The sequence below is a fragment of the Chenopodium album genome, chromosome 20, assembly GCF_948465745.1.
Source record: "Chenopodium album chromosome 20, dcCheAlbu1.1, whole genome shotgun sequence".
Lineage (NCBI taxonomy): Eukaryota > Viridiplantae > Streptophyta > Magnoliopsida > Caryophyllales > Amaranthaceae > Chenopodium > Chenopodium album.
Window position 1 is genome coordinate 5,276,258 of NC_137853.1, and position 22,066 is coordinate 5,298,323.

The following is a 22,066-nucleotide window of genomic DNA, read 5'->3' on the forward strand; positions in this document are numbered from 1 at the left end:
CCGTTTTGACTTTTACACTATTCATCACCTCTACTTTGACTGTATTTTGTGAATAATATATGAGGAAAAACATATTCACGTAAGGTCTTTTTAAATTCGTCTTAATAAGTACTATCATAATATATAACTTTTTATAATTTTTACTTGAGAAAAATTAAAATTATCGATCGTTAAAGTTTTACATTGACAAGCGTGATAAAAGAAAAATGTCAAGTAAAAAAGAATAGAGGAAGTATATACACATTACACAGTTTTATCTTTTATGTATGCTTTAAAAAAAATTCAACTGAACTATAGAATTAAGGATCTACTTTATGCAACAAAATTGCAACCTTAAAAGTTGTGAACATGTTCGTAACAGCGTAACATTCTTCCTAATTACCAGATACCAATAGCTTTAAGCCCACAACCACCACAATCCGCAACAACCACGGCCATGGACCCACCCCGGCCAATCATTCCTGTCTACAAAGATTAGTAATACTGTAGTAGTAACATTATTCAATACCAGTTAGGCATCGAAATTGAATCAATTAGTACATAACTAACTTTGTAGCTAGACAATCAAAATCGTTACTTAAAGGCAAGGAGGCCAAAAAAAAAAAAAAAAAAAAAAAAAAAAAAAAGGAAAAGCTCCACCGGTGGTATCTTCAGATCTTGAATACATTCTAAATTTCTAATAGTATTTCACCAATCAAACCTGCTAGAATATGTTTCCAATAATCTTCAATCACTCGAATGCATCAGCTAAGGGAGTGTTCTCAGTCACACGTCATCACATCGTGAACATTGAAGTCATTGCAACTCGGCTGAAAATCAATGGAGTTATAGAAACTAAAGCCAGTACGATGCAACATTAATGAAATCACAAGAAGATAGCAGAAGAGCGTGCAATTCATTTACATCTTCCAGACACTCACTCTTCAGAATCTAAACTAAACCTGTGATATAACTTCTCTGACATGCCAACAGAGAATCAAAGAATTTGGAGAAAGTAAATGAAAAGAATTGTGACAAAGAAATTGACATTATCATAGAATGCCTCTTCTCGTGAGCCAGCAGCCAAAACTGAGGGTACTAATAAATGCATTGGATCAAATTATAATAGAACTACAATTTCTGTTTCAACTAATTTCTCACTGAAGACAAATAATGCTGTACTATTTTTTTTTCCTCAGTGACTACTATGTTCATAATTATTAGCTCCTTTTCAACTTGGCTTACGCATGCCCAATCTGTTGATCAACATCTTCATCAACCAGCATCACCGAGCGGTGGTGATGGACCATGTACCACCTCCCATCGTGATGCTCGAACACATTGGTCACATTGAATGGCCCTGCATTCATGTCAACGTAGGTTTTCATAGTAACCCAAGCCATTTCACTCAGGACCCTAGCCCGCACATCACGTACTTGGAAGCCATCTGCTAGTTGCTCCCAGTTGAATGCAATCTGCCAACTCCCCATTACTGCATTATATCTGGAAGGAAAGAATATATGGGGATCAGATTGTATGGCAACTCCCACAGCTTTCAAAAAATCATGATGTTTAATACAGATGGGACTAAGAGTTACTTTTAAGTTTTAACAATATAAATCAGAAACTGATGAACGAACATGATGAAAATTACACATATCTTTTACGATAATCTTAATGAAGAATTGTAGATGCATATTTAATACAATGAGTCATACAAAGGGCTAGAGCCATTTTGATAGCTATTGTCAATGATCATATACAGCGTATAACTAAAGGAGGCTGTAATGTTTTTCTTTTGCCTTTTTAGCAAACTAACAAAGCCAGTAAAGCAAAATCATCTCTGCATACTACATATCAAAGGAGCTGGAGCTAGCAATCCCTTACCCATAATCATCTTCTCAAAACCCCCCCCCCCCCCCCCCCCAACAAAAAAAATAGAAATCAAAACAAAGAACTTAAACTCTATAAATTAATCCTATTCATGAGATTGCTGACGACATGAAGTAAATCACAATTGTAAATATTTGAAACATTTTACCTAAGTGCCTAGGACTGCCTACACTATCACATACTCCACAGCCTATATTTTATTGGGAACTAATTATCAGATTACCCTGATACTCATCCCACAAATATGTTCTACTTACTCTACCATAATATTATGTAAATCTACAACTGATACAAAGTATAGAATATAGATTATCAGAAGTTACTCAAGTGTAACTACTTTTGATGATGAATTTAACAGTAATATTCACAAATTACTCTGGATAAATCAAAGAAAAAATTGTTTAAAAACGTAAAAATGACGGAGATATTCAACAAAATCCTTTGTCAAGAAAAAAAAAGTATCTAAAACAAAATTGCAGTCTAAAAATAGCATTAGCAAACGTATACAACTAACATGTATAAAATCAATCAATCAAAGCCTTAATCCCATAAGTGGGGTCTGCTACATGAACCAAATTTGATTATTCCATGTATACAGCTAAGATGTATACAACAACAACTTTAATCATGGTTTGAAGATGATGATCTTAACCCATGCCAGATCTAAATGCATTTCAGTCACAATTAAAGATAGAGCGCACAGAGATGCATAACAATTAAAGATAATTGCACAGATATGCATAACTAATCTCTAAAAAACTGTAGGCAGTATAGTAGCTCTAGAAGAACATGCAAAAAGAGCTAGAAGGCATGTAAAAGACCTTTTTAGGGGAAACGACACCAGACAAATTGCCCTTATACTATAAACTTCAAACAATAAATAAACCAAGGCATCATACCCAGTAAAAAGCTCCCCTGAAGCATGAATACACTTCACATAGTCTGCATTAAGCCAGAAACGACTCATTGCTGGAAGTGATCTGTCCCTCAAGATGCTGAAAAATTCTGCATTAATATTCACAATCGCTCTTGTAGCTGCATAGTAAGCCTTCCAACCATTAGCTGGTCTGACACTATCTTGTTCCACAGTAAAATCCTAGAAGAACCAATGAAGGTAAAATTAAAGCCTGCAGACATTAAAATATGAAAATTCCAGGCATCTAGGAATGTGTAAAATCATCAAAATGCAAAAAAAAAAAAAAAAAAAAAAATAGATAATTTATGCATAAGCTGAAACACAAAAGTCAACTACAACATTCTATAGATTTCCTAGGTTCATGCTCAAGTTCAAAAGAAGATACCATTCATGCACACATATCTAATCAAGATTTTATCCATAAACACAAACATGTTAATGCCCTCCCATGAGTGAAGTACTAGTTTTACACATCATGTCCCAATGCATCTATGTAAGCCACCTCCCCCATCAAGCATTGTAAACAATTACTGAATATATTTAAGATCACTGTTACCTGATTATTTTACCCACAACAAAAACATTCTATGAATTCGTGCATGTGAATTAGAGCAATGGAGCACTAAAAGGACTAATCAATAAAACATGGGTACTGAATTGCAATCCTGCAACCATCCAGAGAATCAGGCAACACCTTTAATCAATCATTGCAGCAAATTTCACCTTTTGACACCTCCAAATACAAGTTATAGTAAAGTTGTATTGTAATCATGGTCAGCTAGTATAGGATGAAAGGAACAAAAATGAAATTGGACCAAAAATCATGACTCAGGCATGGTTAAGTTGTAGCACAATCAAGATATTAATGTACTCCATTTAAGCTGATTGTTTGCACAAAGGACAATGAAAAGACTAATAGCCTAGGGTGAGAGATGGGAAACGACTCAAATATAAAATACCAATACAAAAGGAAGAGAGCCAACTACGAGGAATATCTCAAAGTCTAAAACCATAAATTATTCTTTCATTTTCTAAGCTTTCAGTCTATGCAGACGCAATGGACAATATAAAAAGGTCAGCCATCAGCTCAACCAACTGTCTAACAACCAAAATGGGCTGAAAAAAGTGGCCAAATATCTATCCAAAACAAGCCTTTAAAAACATTCAAGGGACCATACCCAAAATTATATATACATAAAAAAAAATTTGACCATCTAAATGTAAAAAAATAATAATGTACAAGTAGGGGCAAGAGAACAGCAAGAACTAGCTGCACAGTAGCTGAAGTGAATGAAATTGATCTATACCATCTCAATCCATAGATCTAATGAGGTAAGACACTACATACTGCAAGAGCTTTATACGAAATCTGTCAAATATAGTCCTCTAACTTAACAGTTCTTTAAATTATAAATAGTTCTTTAAATTATGTATTGTTCAAAAAGACCATCAACAAAAAGTGAAACAATAAACCCAAGAATCAAAACGTCGATCAGGGGGGCAATAAGTCCATATATCAGGCACCCTTCAATCTTTCAACAAAGTAACAAAAGAGCTGCATAAATTACTCACGCAATATTCATCAATCAGCACACAAGTGTAGGCTTAAGCACACAGCTAATAGCAATGCAATACCAACTAAATCACCAAAATCCAAGAAAACGAAACAATTTGATACAACCAAAAAAATAAAAATTCATAATAAAAATTAGCAGATAATTTAAAAATTGAAATTCATAATGCAGTCCCGACTAAATCACCAAAACCCAAGAAAATGCAATACAATTAATACGACCAAAAAAAATTGAACTCCGCAAAAATTACAACACTAGTATCAAGATATAGACAAGAATTGTACCTTATGGTAAAGGGCTTTCCAAGCATTATCATCATTAGCAGCCTTACGCATCAGTGAATTAGTCATAGAAAGACGGCAAAGGCTCGGATAATCCAAATAACTGAGCGCATGAGTCGTAATCTCCGGCACCAATTGCTCCATCATCGAAGCGCCTGTCTGCTTCTCCGCCGCCGACACCAACGCCGGCATTTCACCTCCGTTCTCCGTCACCGGCGCACAATCTGCGCTCAAAACGGCGCCGTTACAGGAACACTTACAATCAAAATCACGCCTACTACTATTACTATTACTGCTACTATCACTATTCTTCGAATCTCTCTCCGTCGTAAACTTCGATCTCCGACCGCCTTTCAACGACGAAAACACGGCGGCGGAAGAAAATCGACCGGCGAAGATAAAGCAAAGTACGGTTGCGGCGAAGGCTACAATGAAGGAGTACGATGAAAAGAAGGATGATAGAATAATCTCCATTCATACGACATTAAAGCTCCAATGTACATGAAAAAACCCTAGAAAAAATTGGAATTTTATCAAATTGGGGAAAATTAGTCGAATAATAGCGACGATTGTGAGTTATATTGCGCGAATTTTGACCTAATATGATTAATTTTGGTAGAATGAAATTGAGTGAAGGTGTCGGATAAACCCTAGAAGTTGGGGTTTCTTCAATGGAATTTGCAGAGGAGAGAGAAAGGATGAAGAAGGTTTGTGTGAGTTGTAACTGACAGTCTTTTTTGATGAATTTACTATTTGAGGAATTAAATGGGTAAATTTTGAAGCTTCGAACGACGTCGTTTTGGTTTATATAAAATTATACGACGTAAATTAGTTTTGATTTTCTGCCGTTTAGGTTGACGTTTGACATTGGGGATAATAAATTAATTTCAGGAAAATGTTCAACGAAGAATTAAAAAGAATTAAAAAAAATTAAATAAAAAATAATAGGGGTTATGAGTTTTGAATTGGGGGAGAACAGTACGTACAATTAATCAATTATCATAGAGTATATCAGTATATGCCAAATTTTGATTCTTTTTTTTAAAATTCATTTTCACCATGCTTAATTGCCACTATAATAAAGTTTTCAATATGTAAGTGTAAGAGTTCATACAGATTAAAATGCCTAAATGAATACTCGAATATACGAAGTACACTCTTATGCAATTATTATATGTATACTTTGGGATTATACTCTCTTTGTTTATTTCAAGTTCTATTTTACTGGAATTATCACTTATTTTTGAAAAATTATTAGATAAGTAAACTCATAAACTCTATAATAATCAATAAACCCCATTTTGAGTTTATAAACGAAATTAATTCAAATAAAAATCAAGCGAATAAAACTTACATGAATTATTTTATTTATTTATTTATTTTTTTTATATGGGACCTTATATGATGCATGCATTCAAATCAATCAATCAATCAATACTATATACTAAAGTAATCACTAAGATTATTCAAGAAGTACACGTGTTGCGTTCATATTAAAAAATTTCTCGCCAAAATTTTTCTTTCTTTCTTTTTTATTTTTTTTAAAATTTTTTTCCTTAAAAATATAATTAATTGATTAAAAAAAAAGAGAGAATATACCACCTAAATAATTAAACAATAACAAAAACTCATAAAATATTTTTTTCCTATGAATATCTGCTCGGGCAAAGAACTAGTATGTATATATTTATTTCCTATGAATATCTGCTCGGGCAAAGAACTAGTATGTATTTTAAAACAAATTATCGCATCTTCTTTTAGATAACCAGTTTGACAATTGAAATTTAACACTAATCACATATTCTGTAATTTACTTTAACGGTGTGTTTGGATAGAAGGAAATGGAAGGAAAAAAAGGGGAGGGAAATGGAGAGATGTGATATCTTTCATTTGGATAACAAATGAGGAAGTAAGGGAAATGGAGAGGAGAGAAATGGAGGGATTAAATTGTAGGAAAATGATCCCTCCAACAATGGAGAGATTTGGAAAGAAAACTCACCATTCTTCTCTCCCCTCCCTTTCCCTCCCCTCCTCTTCTCCTCCCTCCCCTTCTTTTCCTTCCTCTAATGTTATCCAAACACACTGTAAGTCTTTAACTACTGTTGGTGGGTTATTTTTTTGAAAAACATAGTCAATTTTACAAATTTACAATTATTGTACAAGTTAAATTTTTGGTTCAGGGGCAGCTCGCCGAAGCCCAAATTCTTAAGTTAAGAAAACCAGGCTCAAATGCCCAATAAAGACTGATCCAATTTTAGATAAGTCAAGTAAAAAAAGATCTAGTATTGGAAGTTCAACAATTTTCATTTCAAGTTCAAAAACAAGGAACTGGAAGCACAAATCAAGGAAGGATCCATTGATCAATCAGCACAACGCAGTCAAGATGAGTTAGAGCGTTGAATTTTCTGCAAAATACGGAGTACAATACTATAATTCCAGCAGAGGTGGAGCTTTTGGCATTCAGAATCAAACCAGCAGTTAAAATATACAAAGACTTCAACATCAGAAAATTGGAAGTGGAAACTGTATGACAGCAGTATTTTCTAATGAATCTGCTCCAACCTTTGGTACAGATTGGAAGATCATTACAGGATCGCTTTTCTCATGTATTTGCTGCCATAATGTTCAACAAAGACATGAAATACAATTACAACGATTCTACTACTGTACAGTATATGACAATGCACAACAAAACCAATTTCAAATGATATTCTCGTTCCAATCAGAAGTGCATCATGAATCCCTACATTTAGCTATATACTACAAACATTGTATTCTACCTAATCTAAACTCGCAGCCTATAACAACCAGGGTTTTACCTACACACTAACAAGTGGAAATGAAATGGATCGTTTATTGTTACAAGAGCCAAATGAATCCACTAGAGTTACTCCTACAAAAGTCTTATGTTGCTTCTACCTGATATTAGTACATCTCTGCCACAGTTTAAAGGGCAGGAAGCAGTATGAGCTTTCTGGCACCAAATTAATTGCCTACTACAGTCTCTTCAGCAAGGGTGTAGAAACTAGAAAGGCACAAGGTTCACTAGATCAAGGTTATTAACATAGTGATGCCACTGCTAAAGAGTATTAACAACCATCCTCTATTCGTTCTAGAGACATCATTTCCTCGAGAAGCTCCAAAAGAGAGCAAAACCTGTTTGGAGACTAGCTTGAGGAACGCAATACACAAGAAGAAGAAGCTCACTAATAAAACCGCAAGCTCCTTGTTATGTAGACTTGTCTGGTCATTCTCTATGTTGTCAACAAGAGATCTGCAGTAAAATGGATAGTGTAAGATGATACGAACAAAGAAAAATGTGACAAGTAATCGAAGGAGAATAAATGGATCCCTTTGGAAAAGTAGCACAGAATATGAGTCACAAATATTTGAGCCAATTACAGGAAGGATTCTCAGTTTGTGGCGAGACAAACTTTAGATGACATGAGAATTCATAGGAAAAGAAGGGAAGTGGAAGGAATTCGACAGGAAAGAGAAATAAAAGTTGTAAATCAAATTTCATTTCTTTTACTTGCTTCTTTTTATTAACCAAACATTGGAAAATTAAATCTCTTTCCTCATCCTTATCCTCCTTTCTGTTCCCTCCCTTCTTTTATCTTCTTTCCTTTACTAATATGAACCAAAGCCATAAAAAAGTAATTAGGAAGATAATGCAATTTGATGGCACGACATAAGCTAAACCAGTAGGTAGCAGCTACACAAGAAAATTTGCGAACTGAAAGGGCAACGGACCTGAGGTTCCTATTTTCACTGACCAACTCATCAATTTGTGAAGAGAGAACAGCCTTCCACAACTCAATATCTTCAAATTGTTTATCCTGTGAAAAAGGAATTAATTATTCTTTTTCAAAATCAGATAAAAAGGAATAGGTAGAATACTCATAATATTTAGATATATTAGTCAGACATACCGTGTCTTCCTTCCACTCAATTAGTTCTTTGATTTCTTTTCTTTCACTGTCCAGCAACGAAGTAACTTTTGATATTTCTTTGTTGATTTCAGGAATAATATCATCTTGTTTTTTATTCAGTTCCTGGAGAAACTCTTCTAGTACAGATAAGTTCACCTCCACCGACCTCACTTTCTGCATTAAGATCTTCAGAACAGAGTCTCCAGGAATTCTGCTACTTGACTTTCCGACAACTGGATCAGGAATCTTGCCTGAGGTGCCATGGTTCTTAGTTGCGTCATTATTGGTCTTTTGCTCGTCACTTGTTCCCACTCCTTTAACAGAAGAGCCATTCCCATAAAGACTTTCACTACCATTGTTCCCATTTCCTTCAACATCTTGAGGCTTTCCTGATGATACTTCTGTTGTATTAATCTTTGATGGTTGTTCACTAGGAGCAGATCTGCTAGAAGTCACCATTAGATCTTCAAGCATCCGCTCAATAGCATCAACACCATAAACTTCCAAGACACTCAATGTACAATAGTGTTCTGATCCATAGTGACTGATCAAACTCAAGTTCAGATAAGTAACCCATTTGGGTTCTGGGAGAACAAAGGTTTGAGCATGCTTAACATTGGCAGCAACAAAATTTCCCAAAAAAGACCATGCATCAGTAGGGTAAGTCAAACTTCCCCACAATTCAAATTCCTTGAAGTTTGAGGAGTAGTGCTCAAAATTTGCAATCTTGACAGAATCAACCAAAATTTCTTCCGGAAGCTCAACTACAACATACTTATCTGATACAGAACAAGGGTTTCTAAGATACTTATCATGATCCTTCCCCAAAATATTACTCGCTCCTTTTGCTTCCTTATTATGAGCTACAACTTTTGCACCTTTAGCCGCTGAGGCAAAGTTGTAAGCTGTTCCATCAGGTTCAAGTCGATGGGTGATATTCACTTGTTCACTAGACGAGACCACCCCCTTTCCTGATATTGTTGTACTTCGGGACTCATCAAGCTTCAAATAAGTGGAATCTAAAGCCATTCCATGTTGATGGTCCTCTAGTTTGTTCATTCTTTGATTAATTTGACAAGGCATTTCACACACCATGTTTTTGTAACCTAATCTTAATATGTTAAAGACCAATTCTTCCAACCCTTTATGCCTAGGGAGTGAGCAATTAGAATTCGGAGAACCTAGCCCTTGAATGGTAGAGATGTTAACGTTTATTGATATGTTAACCTCTAACAAAACGGTGTCCGTGTAGTTTCCAACAGTGATATTATGAAAGGAATCTCCATCACCAACAAGCTTACCCTCGGATAACATGCTTTTATAATTAGAGTAATGATGAGTCTCTGGAAATTATAAACTAAGTTAGTGTTCTCTGCTCAATTGGGAGTTTTGGGACAAAACAGGCATCAAATTGACTACTAACTTGAACCTTGTGTACACCACACATTTAAGCAAAATGATCAAACAACGACTAAACAGAAGAGGTAATGCACCTCTTAGATCTGGAAATATTGGCTGCATTAATATATTGTACTAGCAACTATAATTTTATTAGTTGGTTGCCTATATACAAATGTAATTATTGGTTGCCAGAGCTTAACTAGTCTCAGTGCCTAACATTTATAATAGCGTTGCTAATGAGTTGTCACAAATAATTCACTCCCTCAGTCTCCAAGACACATCTTTGACCGTAACTCAATCTTAAAAACGCACATCGAAACAAATCTAACAAGATCACACGTGATCACGCTTATTGCAAGCTCACAAAGAAAGCCAGAATAGAATTTACAACAAAGCTTTATACCATCATATAATCCAAATGCACAAGCAGATTCATTTCAATCACATGCAATTAAATGATCAAAACATACAGATCAAAAAGGAAATGCTATTATTATTGACCCATATAAATACAAAGCAATCATTAAAAGCTCATATTACCATATAAACCAACCAAAATAATTAAGAAGTAATCAAGCAAAACCTAAAATGAAACCCAGATAATTAAAGGTCCCACATTGTTGCAGAAAACTCCAAATCAAAACATGGGTAATTGAGAAATCAATCAAAATAAATAAATAATTAAAAACCCAGAAAATTAATTAATGAATTAATTAGTTAATTGGATGAAAACATACCTGCATGACCATCGCTGAGACAAACTTCACAGTAGAACAAAAACACGAAGCACCAAATCAAGGAAACGCAGAGTTCATAGAAGCTATTATTATTGTTCTTGCTTCTGCTAATGTCGCCATTGTTGGTCTTCTTAATACCTTCAAAATCATGAGTTTTCTTATAATTATTATGAAAGCTACATTTTTTGACATTTAACCCAAAGTTTTGAGCTTTCTTCATTTCTCATCCGTACAATAAAAAGGGAAAGTTTATGTGCAAATTATATATACGAGTAATATGGTGTTGCTTTTTTGATTAGCAGTTAGTTTGTTGGAGATAGAGAGGATGAGAGTTGAAGGAAGAATTAAAGTTTGAAAAAGAAAGAGGAATTTCTGGGTTTGATTAGTTTAGTTTTGGAGTTAGTTTTTGTAATGACTTAAATATCTCCAATTTCGTCGGGAAATTCATGGTCTGGTTTGCTTTTGAGCCGAGGTACTTGGGATTAAATGGCCTACTGTCAAAAAAATAAAAAAAATGTGGAGTACAACAAAATCACACTATTAGAACTGTATGTATTAGTGTATTACATAATAACATTGATACAATATTACTTCGTACATAACTACACTATTAGAAGTGTTAGTATTACATACAATACTTTGTCATTATTTATTTTTTGATTGCAACTTAAAAGATAACGAATGTATAATGGTTTTGGTACCAGAAAAGACTGATCGTGATATCAAGCTTCATTACGGCCTTTAGGTACTTGGAAATGTCCTCTCCCAGACTCTCAAGGGGTCAAGTATGGTAAAGATTTGTTCAGAGTAAGATTTATTCGAGTTATTCACTCTCAAACACATCTACCACATTTTTCAAGCAATTAATAAGCTGGTATAATTACTTATGCATGTTGATTAAGCATCTTATTCGTGAGAAAGCCAAGGGAGCAGGTGGTTTCTATTTGATTATATACATGATGTATTAGATCTTGGTTGGTTTATAGAGTTGAGGATAAGGTAGCTTATATTAAGGCTCGTATCATCCTTCAACCTTAGAAGTTTGAGAGAACAACGTATGTTGAATGATATTCCTTCTTATATTCTCTCTCAAATTCAACCTCTTCACCTAAACAATTGTAATACTTATACTATTTAGCTTAGGTAAAATACAGTTCACTATTGCTCCCTCAACATGGAGCTAGGCAAAATATTGGGCCAAGAATCTCTGTACATTACATGTCAACTAGTGACAAAACTACAAAAACAGCTTACAGACTCATTTCAAAACTTCACATTTCCTTAAAATGTAAGAGCTTACAACTAATAACTTAACCCGCGTTCTTCCTCTCAGCCTGCTTGGGGCATGTCTCCAGCATGTCAGTACAATGGATTAGCTTATAGACTCTATGGCTCACAGCAAAGACAGTGATTCATATCAAGGAAAATGACTTCCATGCAACACACTGATTCCGTTGTTGGCCTGGTCCATCAATGGCATGGAAACATTACACCAATTCACCACTTGATGAAGTTGCCAATGCATGCTCTAGCTCATAGCCTTGGTCCTCACTAAAGAACGGAAGGCTACCAGGATGTTCCTCCTCCAGCAGAAGGCTCACTGATGTTTCTGCAGGGTATTTGTCAATTATAAAATCGATTTCTGCTCCGCTGATCTCCTTTTGGTTTAATAGAACCTGAAAATGGAACCCAACAAAGATCAAATACTATGTGGTCTGGCTATTGCATACTCCTAGTGTGGCAAGAGTTCCACACTGTCTCACATCACATTTATGTCGAGAAGTTTACTGTTTTTCTCAACCACTTCAGGTGACTTGGTGAGTAACCATGCATCACCACCTTCACTATCTCCCCTCTCATGTGGATGTGTGTTCAAAAGGAGTAATGCAGTTAACAATACCCAAATCAAGATCACATGATGACATGAATGAGAATAATAACTAAACAGGAACTTCTCAAACTAATGTATCTAATAAACCAATTGACAATATAGTTGCAGCAAGCAACAAGAACCACTTTTGCTTAAATACAAGAACACTCATAATAATTGACGCTTTTTCAACAATAAATGTACATGCCATTTGGGGTGGGGGTGGGGGGTTGCATTACCCTTGGCAGGTACCAGAAATGATTTGGCAGAGCAGCCTCGAGGGATTTAAGAGGGGGGTTGTGCACTTGTGCTATACAATTATTTCTATTTTAGAAAGCCCAAGAAGGGCAAGAACCAAATCAATTTGATGAAAAGGGTTAGATCCAGCACACAGTCATATACCTTTACAGTTTTGAGCAAAGCAGCATGATACTGTCTAAGCAGCAAAACAGTCTTCTTATACATCTCTCGCAACAATTCTTCAGTTCTCTTGGCAATTTCATCGTCCAAATTGAAATTAAGTGGGGGTTCTTTAAGATCATAGTCATCATACAAGGAACCCTCAAAGTCCAGCCTGGGTCCCACAAATTTAGCCGTCTTCCTCCAAGGAGGTGGTTCCCCATGTATGACCATAGGGTTCTCCAGATTCCATCTGATAGAAATTTGGAAGCATTGATCTATGAGGAAAAAAAAAAAGGAAAACATAGAAAGGTAAAGTGAAGCTGAGAAATAAACTTACATGGTTATAATTTTTCGGGCAAGCCAGGTTGCATCAGCAAGATAGTTAACTGATGCCCTTGATGTATCACGTCCATATACAACTTCCTCAGCAGCTCTCCCACCAAGAAATACCTTTCCAGGTAAATTCAGGTCAACAAAAAAAGATCTTAACACCACAACAAATGGATAAAAAGACTAAGAAATCCTAATGTTTGAACCTGTAAACGATGCAGCAACTGTGGCCGCCTCTCAAACATGTATAACTCATCATCAAGACGATGAAATACGACTTGTGATAATGTCTGCAAAAATAACCCAATACGTATTAGGCGTAGTAGCACTAAACAAATTATCAGTACCTGCTTCACGGATAAAAGAAAAAAATTAAACCAGCCATCCTAGAAAAAGTTGTTTTATAAGTTTTCAAAAAAAAAAGTTATTTTATAGACCTACATATTTTCCAGCATTGCCATAAGGTATATTGGGAAAAGCACATGAGCATTATACAAATATGTACTTTAATCAACATTATGGAACTATTTGACATTTCAATAGCCAATCAAAGAATTTTCCTGCTTTTAAGCAACATAACAAAAGCTCTTGTTGTTCATAAGTAATCTAAGAGAAAGAAGTTTCATATAAGCCATTAGCCATGCTCACTACGTAGAGAATACTTTCTGAAGGCTGACAAGTGACAGGGTAGGTACAAATGACAAGAAAAAGTTTCAAGAATGAGTCATAAGGAAACAAGGTAACCTGGCCACGTGGGTTGATAGACACACGATCACAACGTTCAACCTTTGCATTCTCAAGCCTTCTAAGCAAATGAGATGTTATAGCAGTTCCCACTTCAGCTGTGGCCCTGCGACATTGTCCTTGGTGCCCCAACTCTATGCCGACACGTTTAGGCCCAATTGTTAGTCGATCCACTGCATCATCAAGATCAGACTGGTCAACCTCTTCATGCCCTTTCCTTGCAGCAACTAAAGCAGCTTCTTGCAACAGCTGAGCCAACTTTGCACCAGTCCATCCTGAACATGCATAAATATCTTATCGTCATACAATCACATCTATAGAGAGGTCAATGTATCTTGTAAGAACTAATACTTTCTCCATTTCTTTTTAGTTGCATCATTTTCCTAAAACGGAAGTTTCAAATTGGTTGCATCACTTTCGTTATTAGTTAATAAACTCTCTCTCTCTCTCTCTCTCTCTCTCTCTCTCTCTCTCTCTCCCCCCTCCCCCCCCCCCCTCTCTCTCACTCTCTCTCTCTCTCTCTCTCTCCCCCTCTCCCTCTCCCCTATCACATGGGTCCATTTTTTTTATTTACTCTATCTCTCTCATCTCCAACAATTGCCTAGGAGGCTAGGAGTCTCTCTCTCTCTCTCTGGAGGCTAGGAGTCTCTCTCTCTCTCTCTCTCTCTCTCTCTCTCTCTCTCTCTCTCTCCCCTATCACATGGGTCCATTTTTTTTATTCTCTCTATCTCTCTCATCTCCAACAATTGCCTAGGAGTCCGCAATTTGCAAAGTGATGCAACTAAAAAAAACAGAGAAAGTAATCTCATACATCAAAACAGGTCTCATTCACCATTGAAGCATGTCAACATGTAATATGCTATATAAGGTCATATACTCATCCATCATATTGCCATACCAGGTAAGTCATTTGCATAACTGGACAAATCAACAGAAGGAGACAATTTCACTTTCCGGGCATGAACTTTCAAGACTTCCAATCTTCCTTTAGCATTGGGAGGTTGAACTCTTATCTATACAAGAAGGAAAAAGGTCAGATTAACAAGATTTTTTACCATATAAAAGTGTTAATGAAAATAAGCTAAATATGCAGCACTTTCAAATTAAGTAGGAAGCAATAGTTCGTAAATTGTCATCTTATAAGAAGTATGTATAGCCAAGGCTGTACGATATCATGATACACCGCACTTATTAAAAATTAGAAGAAAATACAGAGATTACAAACCTTTCTATCAAAACGACCTGGTCGAAGAAGTGCAGGGTCTAACAAATCCATCCGGTTGGTAGCACCTAGAAAGATGACACCTTTACCAGTATCAAAACCATCAAGTTCAATTAAGAGCTGATTCAAAGTAGTTTCTCTCTCTTGAGTGGCTGCATTATACAGATTATCACTTGAATCACTGAATATTCCTTGCCGCCTGAATTTACAAAACCCAGGAAAAGTAAATTAAAATATCCAGTAAACATATGGCTAATAATCTTCAAAAAATTGATTTGACAATAAGATATGCACCGTGTAGCTAATGCATCAATTTCATCAATGAATATGACAGATGGCTTATTTACCTGCAAAATGAAATGTTTATTAATCAGTAAATGAAAAATAAGACAACATCAGTTTTACATGTTAATCAGCTCTTAGGAAGCATACATCAAAGTCACCACAAAGACAACATCACACCATCAAGCAGATGAAACTCTGTAATGAACTGGAATTTTAGGCAGAAAAATAAGGGAAGAAGAAAATGAACTTGATTGATGATATAAAAAATTACAGAAAATTAAAGGGTTGTTCACTTATTCAAGCTTACAAGAAGCTTGAATTCTCCTTAACACAAAAAAAAAATAAAAAATAAAAAATAATAAATAATAATAATAAATAAATAAAATAACTGAATGAAACACTCAAATTCAATAAAACCCGGCATATACACTTCCTCCTTCCAAGCTAGACTATTCACTCAATCATTGCCCTCACTATTACACAATGCAATTAAGACTCCAGCCTAAATTGGGTTTTGGTGATCATTACTCCAACAGTTGCAGAGTAATTGTTCAAATTATCTACTATGTGAGGACTCTGACATCTCAGGAAATATTGCGCAGAAAGGGATTCAACATTGTAAAACATGGGCCTTACAAAGTCAGTAGCATCCATGAAGCGATGCGCAGAAAGGGATTCAACATTGTAAAACACTGATACATTATGACAGGAAGCAAGTATGTCATTTTACCTTTGCTCTCTTAAATAAATCCCTGATACGTGCAGAGCCAACACCAACAAGAACTTCAACAAACTCTGACCCAGCCATTTGGTAAAATGGAACACCAGCTTCACCAGCTATCGCTTTTGCAACTAAAGTCTGCCAGACAAGGGATAAATATTTTAACATTGCATGTACCAACAAAGTTACAAAACACCATAAACACCATCTATATATTACCTTTCCACAACCAGGTGGCCCTTCCAGAAGGACTCCATGAGGAGGTTTTATTCCCAGTTTATCAAATAGATCTGGATTCTTCAAGTAATTCACCAACTACAGAAAGCACACAACATAAAAAGTAACCAATTCAGTTACAATTCAGAAGACATTATCAAAATATTGAAAATAATTTATATTGAGTGGGGGAACCACTCAGGGCTGGATATCAGCTTGCTCATAGACTAAAACAGTAAACCTTTCAAGACAAGCTGTCTATGCAGAAACCTTAGTTTTTCAAACAGGACTTAAACTAGGAGGGAATACGGAGTGGAAAATTTGAATCAATTGATTCAGAAGCTATGAGCTATGAGAGAAATATAGACAATGACAGAGGCCATGCATAATTTGCTGCACGAAAACAAGACATGTATATTCAAAAATCATGAGCCATCAAGCAGTTCAGAAAGGCCTGTCTATAGCAAAGACAGCATCAATCATCCTTTTACAAGTATCTCACAAAGGATTAGGACACGTAAAAAGACCTGGATGGACATAAACCACGGAGACCAGTCATATGAGGCTAATCTCTTATTCTTAAGTACTCATGAAGCAGCGGTAATTATTGCTCCTTATCACTTTAGGCACCGACCAGTGACTTTCAGCCAGTGATCGCAAGGTCCATAACAGAAGAAACTAAGAAAGTAGTAGAATTACATAATAAATTCAAATGGTGATCCCTAGTGTTCGTTTATATTCATCAAACACATACTTTCTCAGTCATAAATAATGCCCTTCAACAGAGACAAGAAGTTTAGGTAGTAAAAGCAACCAATACATGGTACAATTAATCTTCCCAATGTAATATAGTTATGCAAGTAGAATTTCTATTAATAAGCATGATGATCATTGATCAAAGTGTATATATTTACCTCTTGAAGCTCTTCAACTGCTTCTTCAATGCCAGCTACATCAGCAAAAGTGACCCCAGTTGAACCCTACAAACTATATTTAGTGAGTATCATATGATTAATTATCAATTGCAAAAAAGCACATAGAATAGGCAGAATTTTCTAAGGTATTTACATCAACTCGAGCCTGAGGCTTGGATTGTGAAAAATCAATACCTTGCCAAATATCCTACACGATAAACACATCACAAGAATTAGCATGTACAAATACCAGCCACATAAAAAGACCAAAAAAAAATACACATCGCGACTTATATAAAAGAAAGATAGGTGGTGACATACCCACTTCTTGAAATTCTTTGGTCTTCTTGAAAGAGTAAAACGTACTAGGAGAACCATAGTTAAAAGAACCAATGAGATTGGTTTAAGTATTTCAAGACTAGCAGATAAACCACCAAAAGTATAAAATTCAGATATCTTGGAAGTTAATCCTCCGTCGCTAAACATGTCTGTAAGATTTTCCCAAACTCTCTCCGTGATACCAAAAATGATTCCGAGGAAGAGTTTGAGAAAAGGCTTGACAATAGGCCAGGCAATGTACACAGTAGCAACAAAAACAAAGCTGGTGGCTGCAAAAACAGCTGAAGCAAGAAAGCTTCCAACAACAACTGCAGCAGCTGCCAAGACAACGGTAACCATTCCAAATTCCACCATGATTCTGCTTGATATGGAAGATGCAATAGGATTAGGATTCTCCGGCAATTTCACAATTGATGCCTGTATAAGAAGACATGGATTAAATACAAACTGTTGACTAACTGGCAAAAGTTTACGCCAAAAAAATATATAATTTGATTCTGCACACCACCACCAGTGCAACCAATCTTCTTTTTTTAGAGGAGGAGGGGGGGTGCTGGTTGAAAATGTTCATTGCAAACAAGGGGGCTGGTTGAAAATGTTCATTGCAAACAAAAAAAAAAACATGTAATGTACTATTTGACAGCTGAGACATCTTCAAGAGATCAGACATTTTTGTAATAAGTAATCGATATTCATGATAGAAAGGAGTTGATCTAGGCCATGATGCAGTATTTAGCGATACTGATAAACAAAAGTGCAGAGTCTATCTTGACTTTGAAATATGAAGAATAAGGAGAGAAGGAAGAAAATTGAACTTAGTTGTTAAATAATATTATATTAGACAGATATAAAGAGGTTTATATCCTCCATTCTCTTCCTTTTCTGCTCATGAAAATGTCCATAGAATGAATCTTCAACAAGGAGGCAATGTAGTATAGATGCATTTCATAATGGTAAAAATGCATTGGGAAAAGAAAGAAATGCGAAAACAGACTTTTTGCAAATTGCAATTAATATCTACCAAAAGTTGACAGCAACATGATACAAATACAATACCATCATACCCCTCAACAGCAAAACTGCAAAAGGATTAAGAACTTGATAAAATACAAAAATTTGGAAAACAATAGTAAGCAAAACAAAAGCTCATTGAACATTTTATCACAATACTATAGCTTACAACCTTATTTAAAACCATTAAGTACTATCAATGGCATATATGGAACACAACATAATATTGCAATTACAAATCTACGATCATCCAATTACTAGTCTAGCTATAATGGATTAATAATTCCCGTGTTTTGAGTAAAATTACCGTAGCTCGTGTCTCTATTTCATACTGAGGACCAGTATACTCTGACAAGATCAGCTGTGCTTGATTAGCATCCAACTGCATTGCCCTGCCAACAACTGCATAACATTATCATCAAAATCATTCAAAACAAGTCAAAACATTAAAGCAATCAGTATCTCACCATCGAGTTCGATGCAAGCTCTTCTCTCCAGGAGTTTCTTTCAGCTCCACAATATAATCTCTAACCTCATCCCCCGTTACCAATCCACTCTGCTCCTCCTTGAGAGTCAACAACTTAACCTTATCCTTCCTCATAAACTTGACAAACTCCTCATAGCTCATTTTCGGCAACGCCTCGAAATTCCGATCAAATTCCTCTTCTTCAGACAAATTCACCCCAAACAATTGCTCTGGAACATAGAGCTTCCCTCTAAATTCCCTCAATATATCCTTCAAATACACATCACCCTCCAATTTTTCACCCCCATTTTCCTCAACAACCTCATTTTCCCTCCCCTTATCCTTCAAAATTAGCTTCTTCAACACCTCAAAAGCTCCAAAACGATATCGTTTGTTCTTCAAATTCTCTATTTCAGTCGAAGTAAGCACTTCATCCCCAATTCGAAACCTGGGTTCTACTTGGCTAGGGTTTTCCTTCAAAACCCTAGTCACAAAATCTTCATTATTCGAATTCGTCGTATCCTCAGTCGATGATTTACAGGCTAAAATGGGTCGCCGACGAGTGAATTGAACTTGAACCCTAGAAAATTTAGTAGCATTGAATTGCTGAGAATGTTTCCGAATTCGAATTGAAGCAATGCTTGAGCAGCTTAGAATTTTGACTGGATATGGTTGATAAACCCTAGTAGGCAAAAGACATTCTCGTGTGCACATTGTTTGGGGGTTGAATTGGGGCATATATTCATCAAATTAGGGTTTATGTGAAAGAAATCGGACTTCCTTATCGGGGTATTTCTGCAACCACAGTGGACACCATGTAAGCAGCTGGGGAAGAAGACAACTAGAGGCTAACTGTTGGCTAAGACATTTTATAAGTAGTGTTTTTATGGAGTTTATGGATAACAATTAACAAATGTACCAATTACACTTTATTAAGAATTGAACTGAAATTTTCTAAAAAAAAAATAATAAAAAGAAGAATTGAACTGAAATATCCCGTCAAAAAAAAAAAAAAAAAAAAAAAAGAACTAAAATAAACTTAATTGTTTATAAAACTTAATTGTTTATTAGAAAAGAAAATTAGGTACTGGACTGAGGCTGAAGAGAACATGTCCTTAGATAAACCCGTATTGCTAAGAGCGTTTTGGGTTGATAAAGTGTAAATTCCCGAGGGTAAAAGTGTAGGTGAAATACATACAATTTCAAAAAAATTAGAGGAAGCTGAATGCATGAATAAACAAACAAGTATGTTGTTTTAGAAAAAATTGTTAAATGGTTCGGTTTCCTTATGTTAGGATTTGGGAACAAATATATTGTTAACCTCCCAATCTTCATTACTCGTACCACTTGCACGACCGCTCACCACCGCCAAGTCGCCAACAAAAGTTTTGTGAAGAGCTTAATTGATAATTTGTAATTTTTGTACTCCGTACCATGGATTTGTAGCAAGCAAATGTTGAATAGCCAGGATATCTAACATTCAATACGTCTTTCAGACTTCTATATGGTAATGTTAATATAACTAAATAATTAATAAACAACACCAAACTAAGAGAAGCGTAACTCATTGAAAAACATTAAATATTGGACTTTTAAAATTGAGGTAGAGGCTTGATTAGAATCCTTCTTACCTACATATATGATATATCATTCAATACATATATATGGTTTTTACTTGTTAGTCAAAATATATCCCTAATTCAAGCCAAGATTCAATATTTAGATGATTAAACTATATTTCATCGTCATGCATGTAAGTTTAAATATATATATTGAAACTCATTCATCAATATAACCAAGTTTTATCTGCTTAATCTATCATTACTATTTTCTTCTCTCTTAATCTGTATTCACGTAAGGCATAATCAATACGGAGTATTTAAGAACAGTACATAAGATGAGGAAGATCCAATCATCCAAACGTTATTGACTTCCATATAAACCTGATTATTGGGCGGATCGAGTCAGGGTTGGTTGCGGGTCAGGGTCAAAGAGGGTCACATCTTATAGGGTCAATATAGGGTCGGGCCAATGCGGGTCGCGGGTCGATAATGGGCGGGCCTACAAAATATCAATTAAAATAAATATTGGACAAAGATTAAATGGAAAAATTGACTTTTGCTACCTGTTAAAAACGCGATTTCACTTTTGCTACCTATGAAAACTTTATTTTATTTTACTACCCATCAAATCCTGTTTTTTAAATTTCGCTACCAGTTAACGGAATCCATTTATAATTCCGTTAGTGAGATCAAGCCACCCTCATTACCACCTTCCGGCCACCACTCCCTCCTTAGCCACCCTAAATGCCTCCCCGTCAGCCACCAAAAAAAAAAAAAAAAAATTAAAAAAAAAAAAGAAAACCAGCCACCCCTCCCCTAACCTGCCACCCCTTCCCTCCCCCCACTGCCGCGGCCGGCGCCGGCGCAAACCCATTCCCCTCCCTTTCCCCCACCCTACGCAGCCCCCTTCCCCCCCCCCCCCCCCCGTTCTCGCTGCCCCGATCCCCACTCCAAACCGAAATCCCCCACCTTATTTTCCCTCCCTCCACCGGAATCCGCCCCTAGCCCTATTTCCCCCACCGAAATCGACCCCCCCTCCCCTTCCCCTATCGTTTTCGGCCTCCCCTTACCCTAAACCACCACCCCAAAACCACCCAAAACGACACCCTAAATTCGTTTTTGGTGGTTGTGGGGTGGTGGTTTAGGGTTAGGGGAGGCAGAAAACGGTAGGGGAAGGGGAGGGGGGTCGATTTCAGTGAGGGGGAACGGGGCTGGGGGCGGATTCCGGTGGGGGAAGGGGAAAGGGGGTGGTTTTGCTTCATGGGGTCGGG

General features: G+C 36.1%; 3 protein-coding genes across 3 annotated transcripts; all 3 read right to left on the reverse strand.

Annotated features, from left to right (window-relative positions):
• Nucleotides 1-826: 826 nt before the first annotated feature.
• LOC145598260 (F-box protein SKIP8-like) lies at nt 827-5,366 on the reverse strand. The gene is made up of 3 exons (XM_081654590.1): nt 4,647-5,366; nt 2,772-2,968; nt 827-1,482 (listed from the first exon to the last, which is right to left on the reverse strand). Exons 1-3 carry the CDS (start codon nt 5,115-5,117, stop codon nt 1,221-1,223), a joined length of 930 nt encoding a protein of 309 aa, XP_081510716.1. The 5' UTR covers nt 5,118-5,366; the 3' UTR covers nt 827-1,220.
• Nucleotides 5,367-7,319: 1,953 nt separating this feature from the next.
• On the reverse strand, nt 7,320-11,194 carry LOC145598447 (SUN domain-containing protein 5-like). Its single transcript, XM_081654801.1, has 4 exons — nt 10,714-11,194; nt 8,576-9,918; nt 8,397-8,482; nt 7,320-7,917 (listed from the first exon to the last, which is right to left on the reverse strand). The coding sequence occupies exons 1-4, from the start codon at nt 10,931-10,933 to the stop codon at nt 7,689-7,691; spliced, it is 1,878 nt and encodes a 625-aa protein (XP_081510927.1). The 5' UTR covers nt 10,934-11,194; the 3' UTR covers nt 7,320-7,688.
• A 571-nt stretch (nt 11,195-11,765) lies between these two features.
• LOC145598337 (putative inactive ATP-dependent zinc metalloprotease FTSHI 1, chloroplastic) lies at nt 11,766-20,114 on the reverse strand. The gene is made up of 15 exons (XM_081654680.1): nt 19,235-20,114; nt 19,075-19,159; nt 17,739-18,173; nt 17,572-17,625; nt 17,418-17,483; nt 16,507-16,602; nt 16,297-16,425; nt 15,576-15,628; nt 15,285-15,480; nt 14,958-15,072; nt 14,060-14,334; nt 13,522-13,605; nt 13,323-13,435; nt 12,986-13,235; nt 11,766-12,389 (listed from the first exon to the last, which is right to left on the reverse strand). Exons 1-15 carry the CDS (start codon nt 19,969-19,971, stop codon nt 12,201-12,203), a joined length of 2,877 nt encoding a protein of 958 aa, XP_081510806.1. The 5' UTR covers nt 19,972-20,114; the 3' UTR covers nt 11,766-12,200.
• Between the last annotated feature and the right edge of the window lie 1,952 nt (nt 20,115-22,066).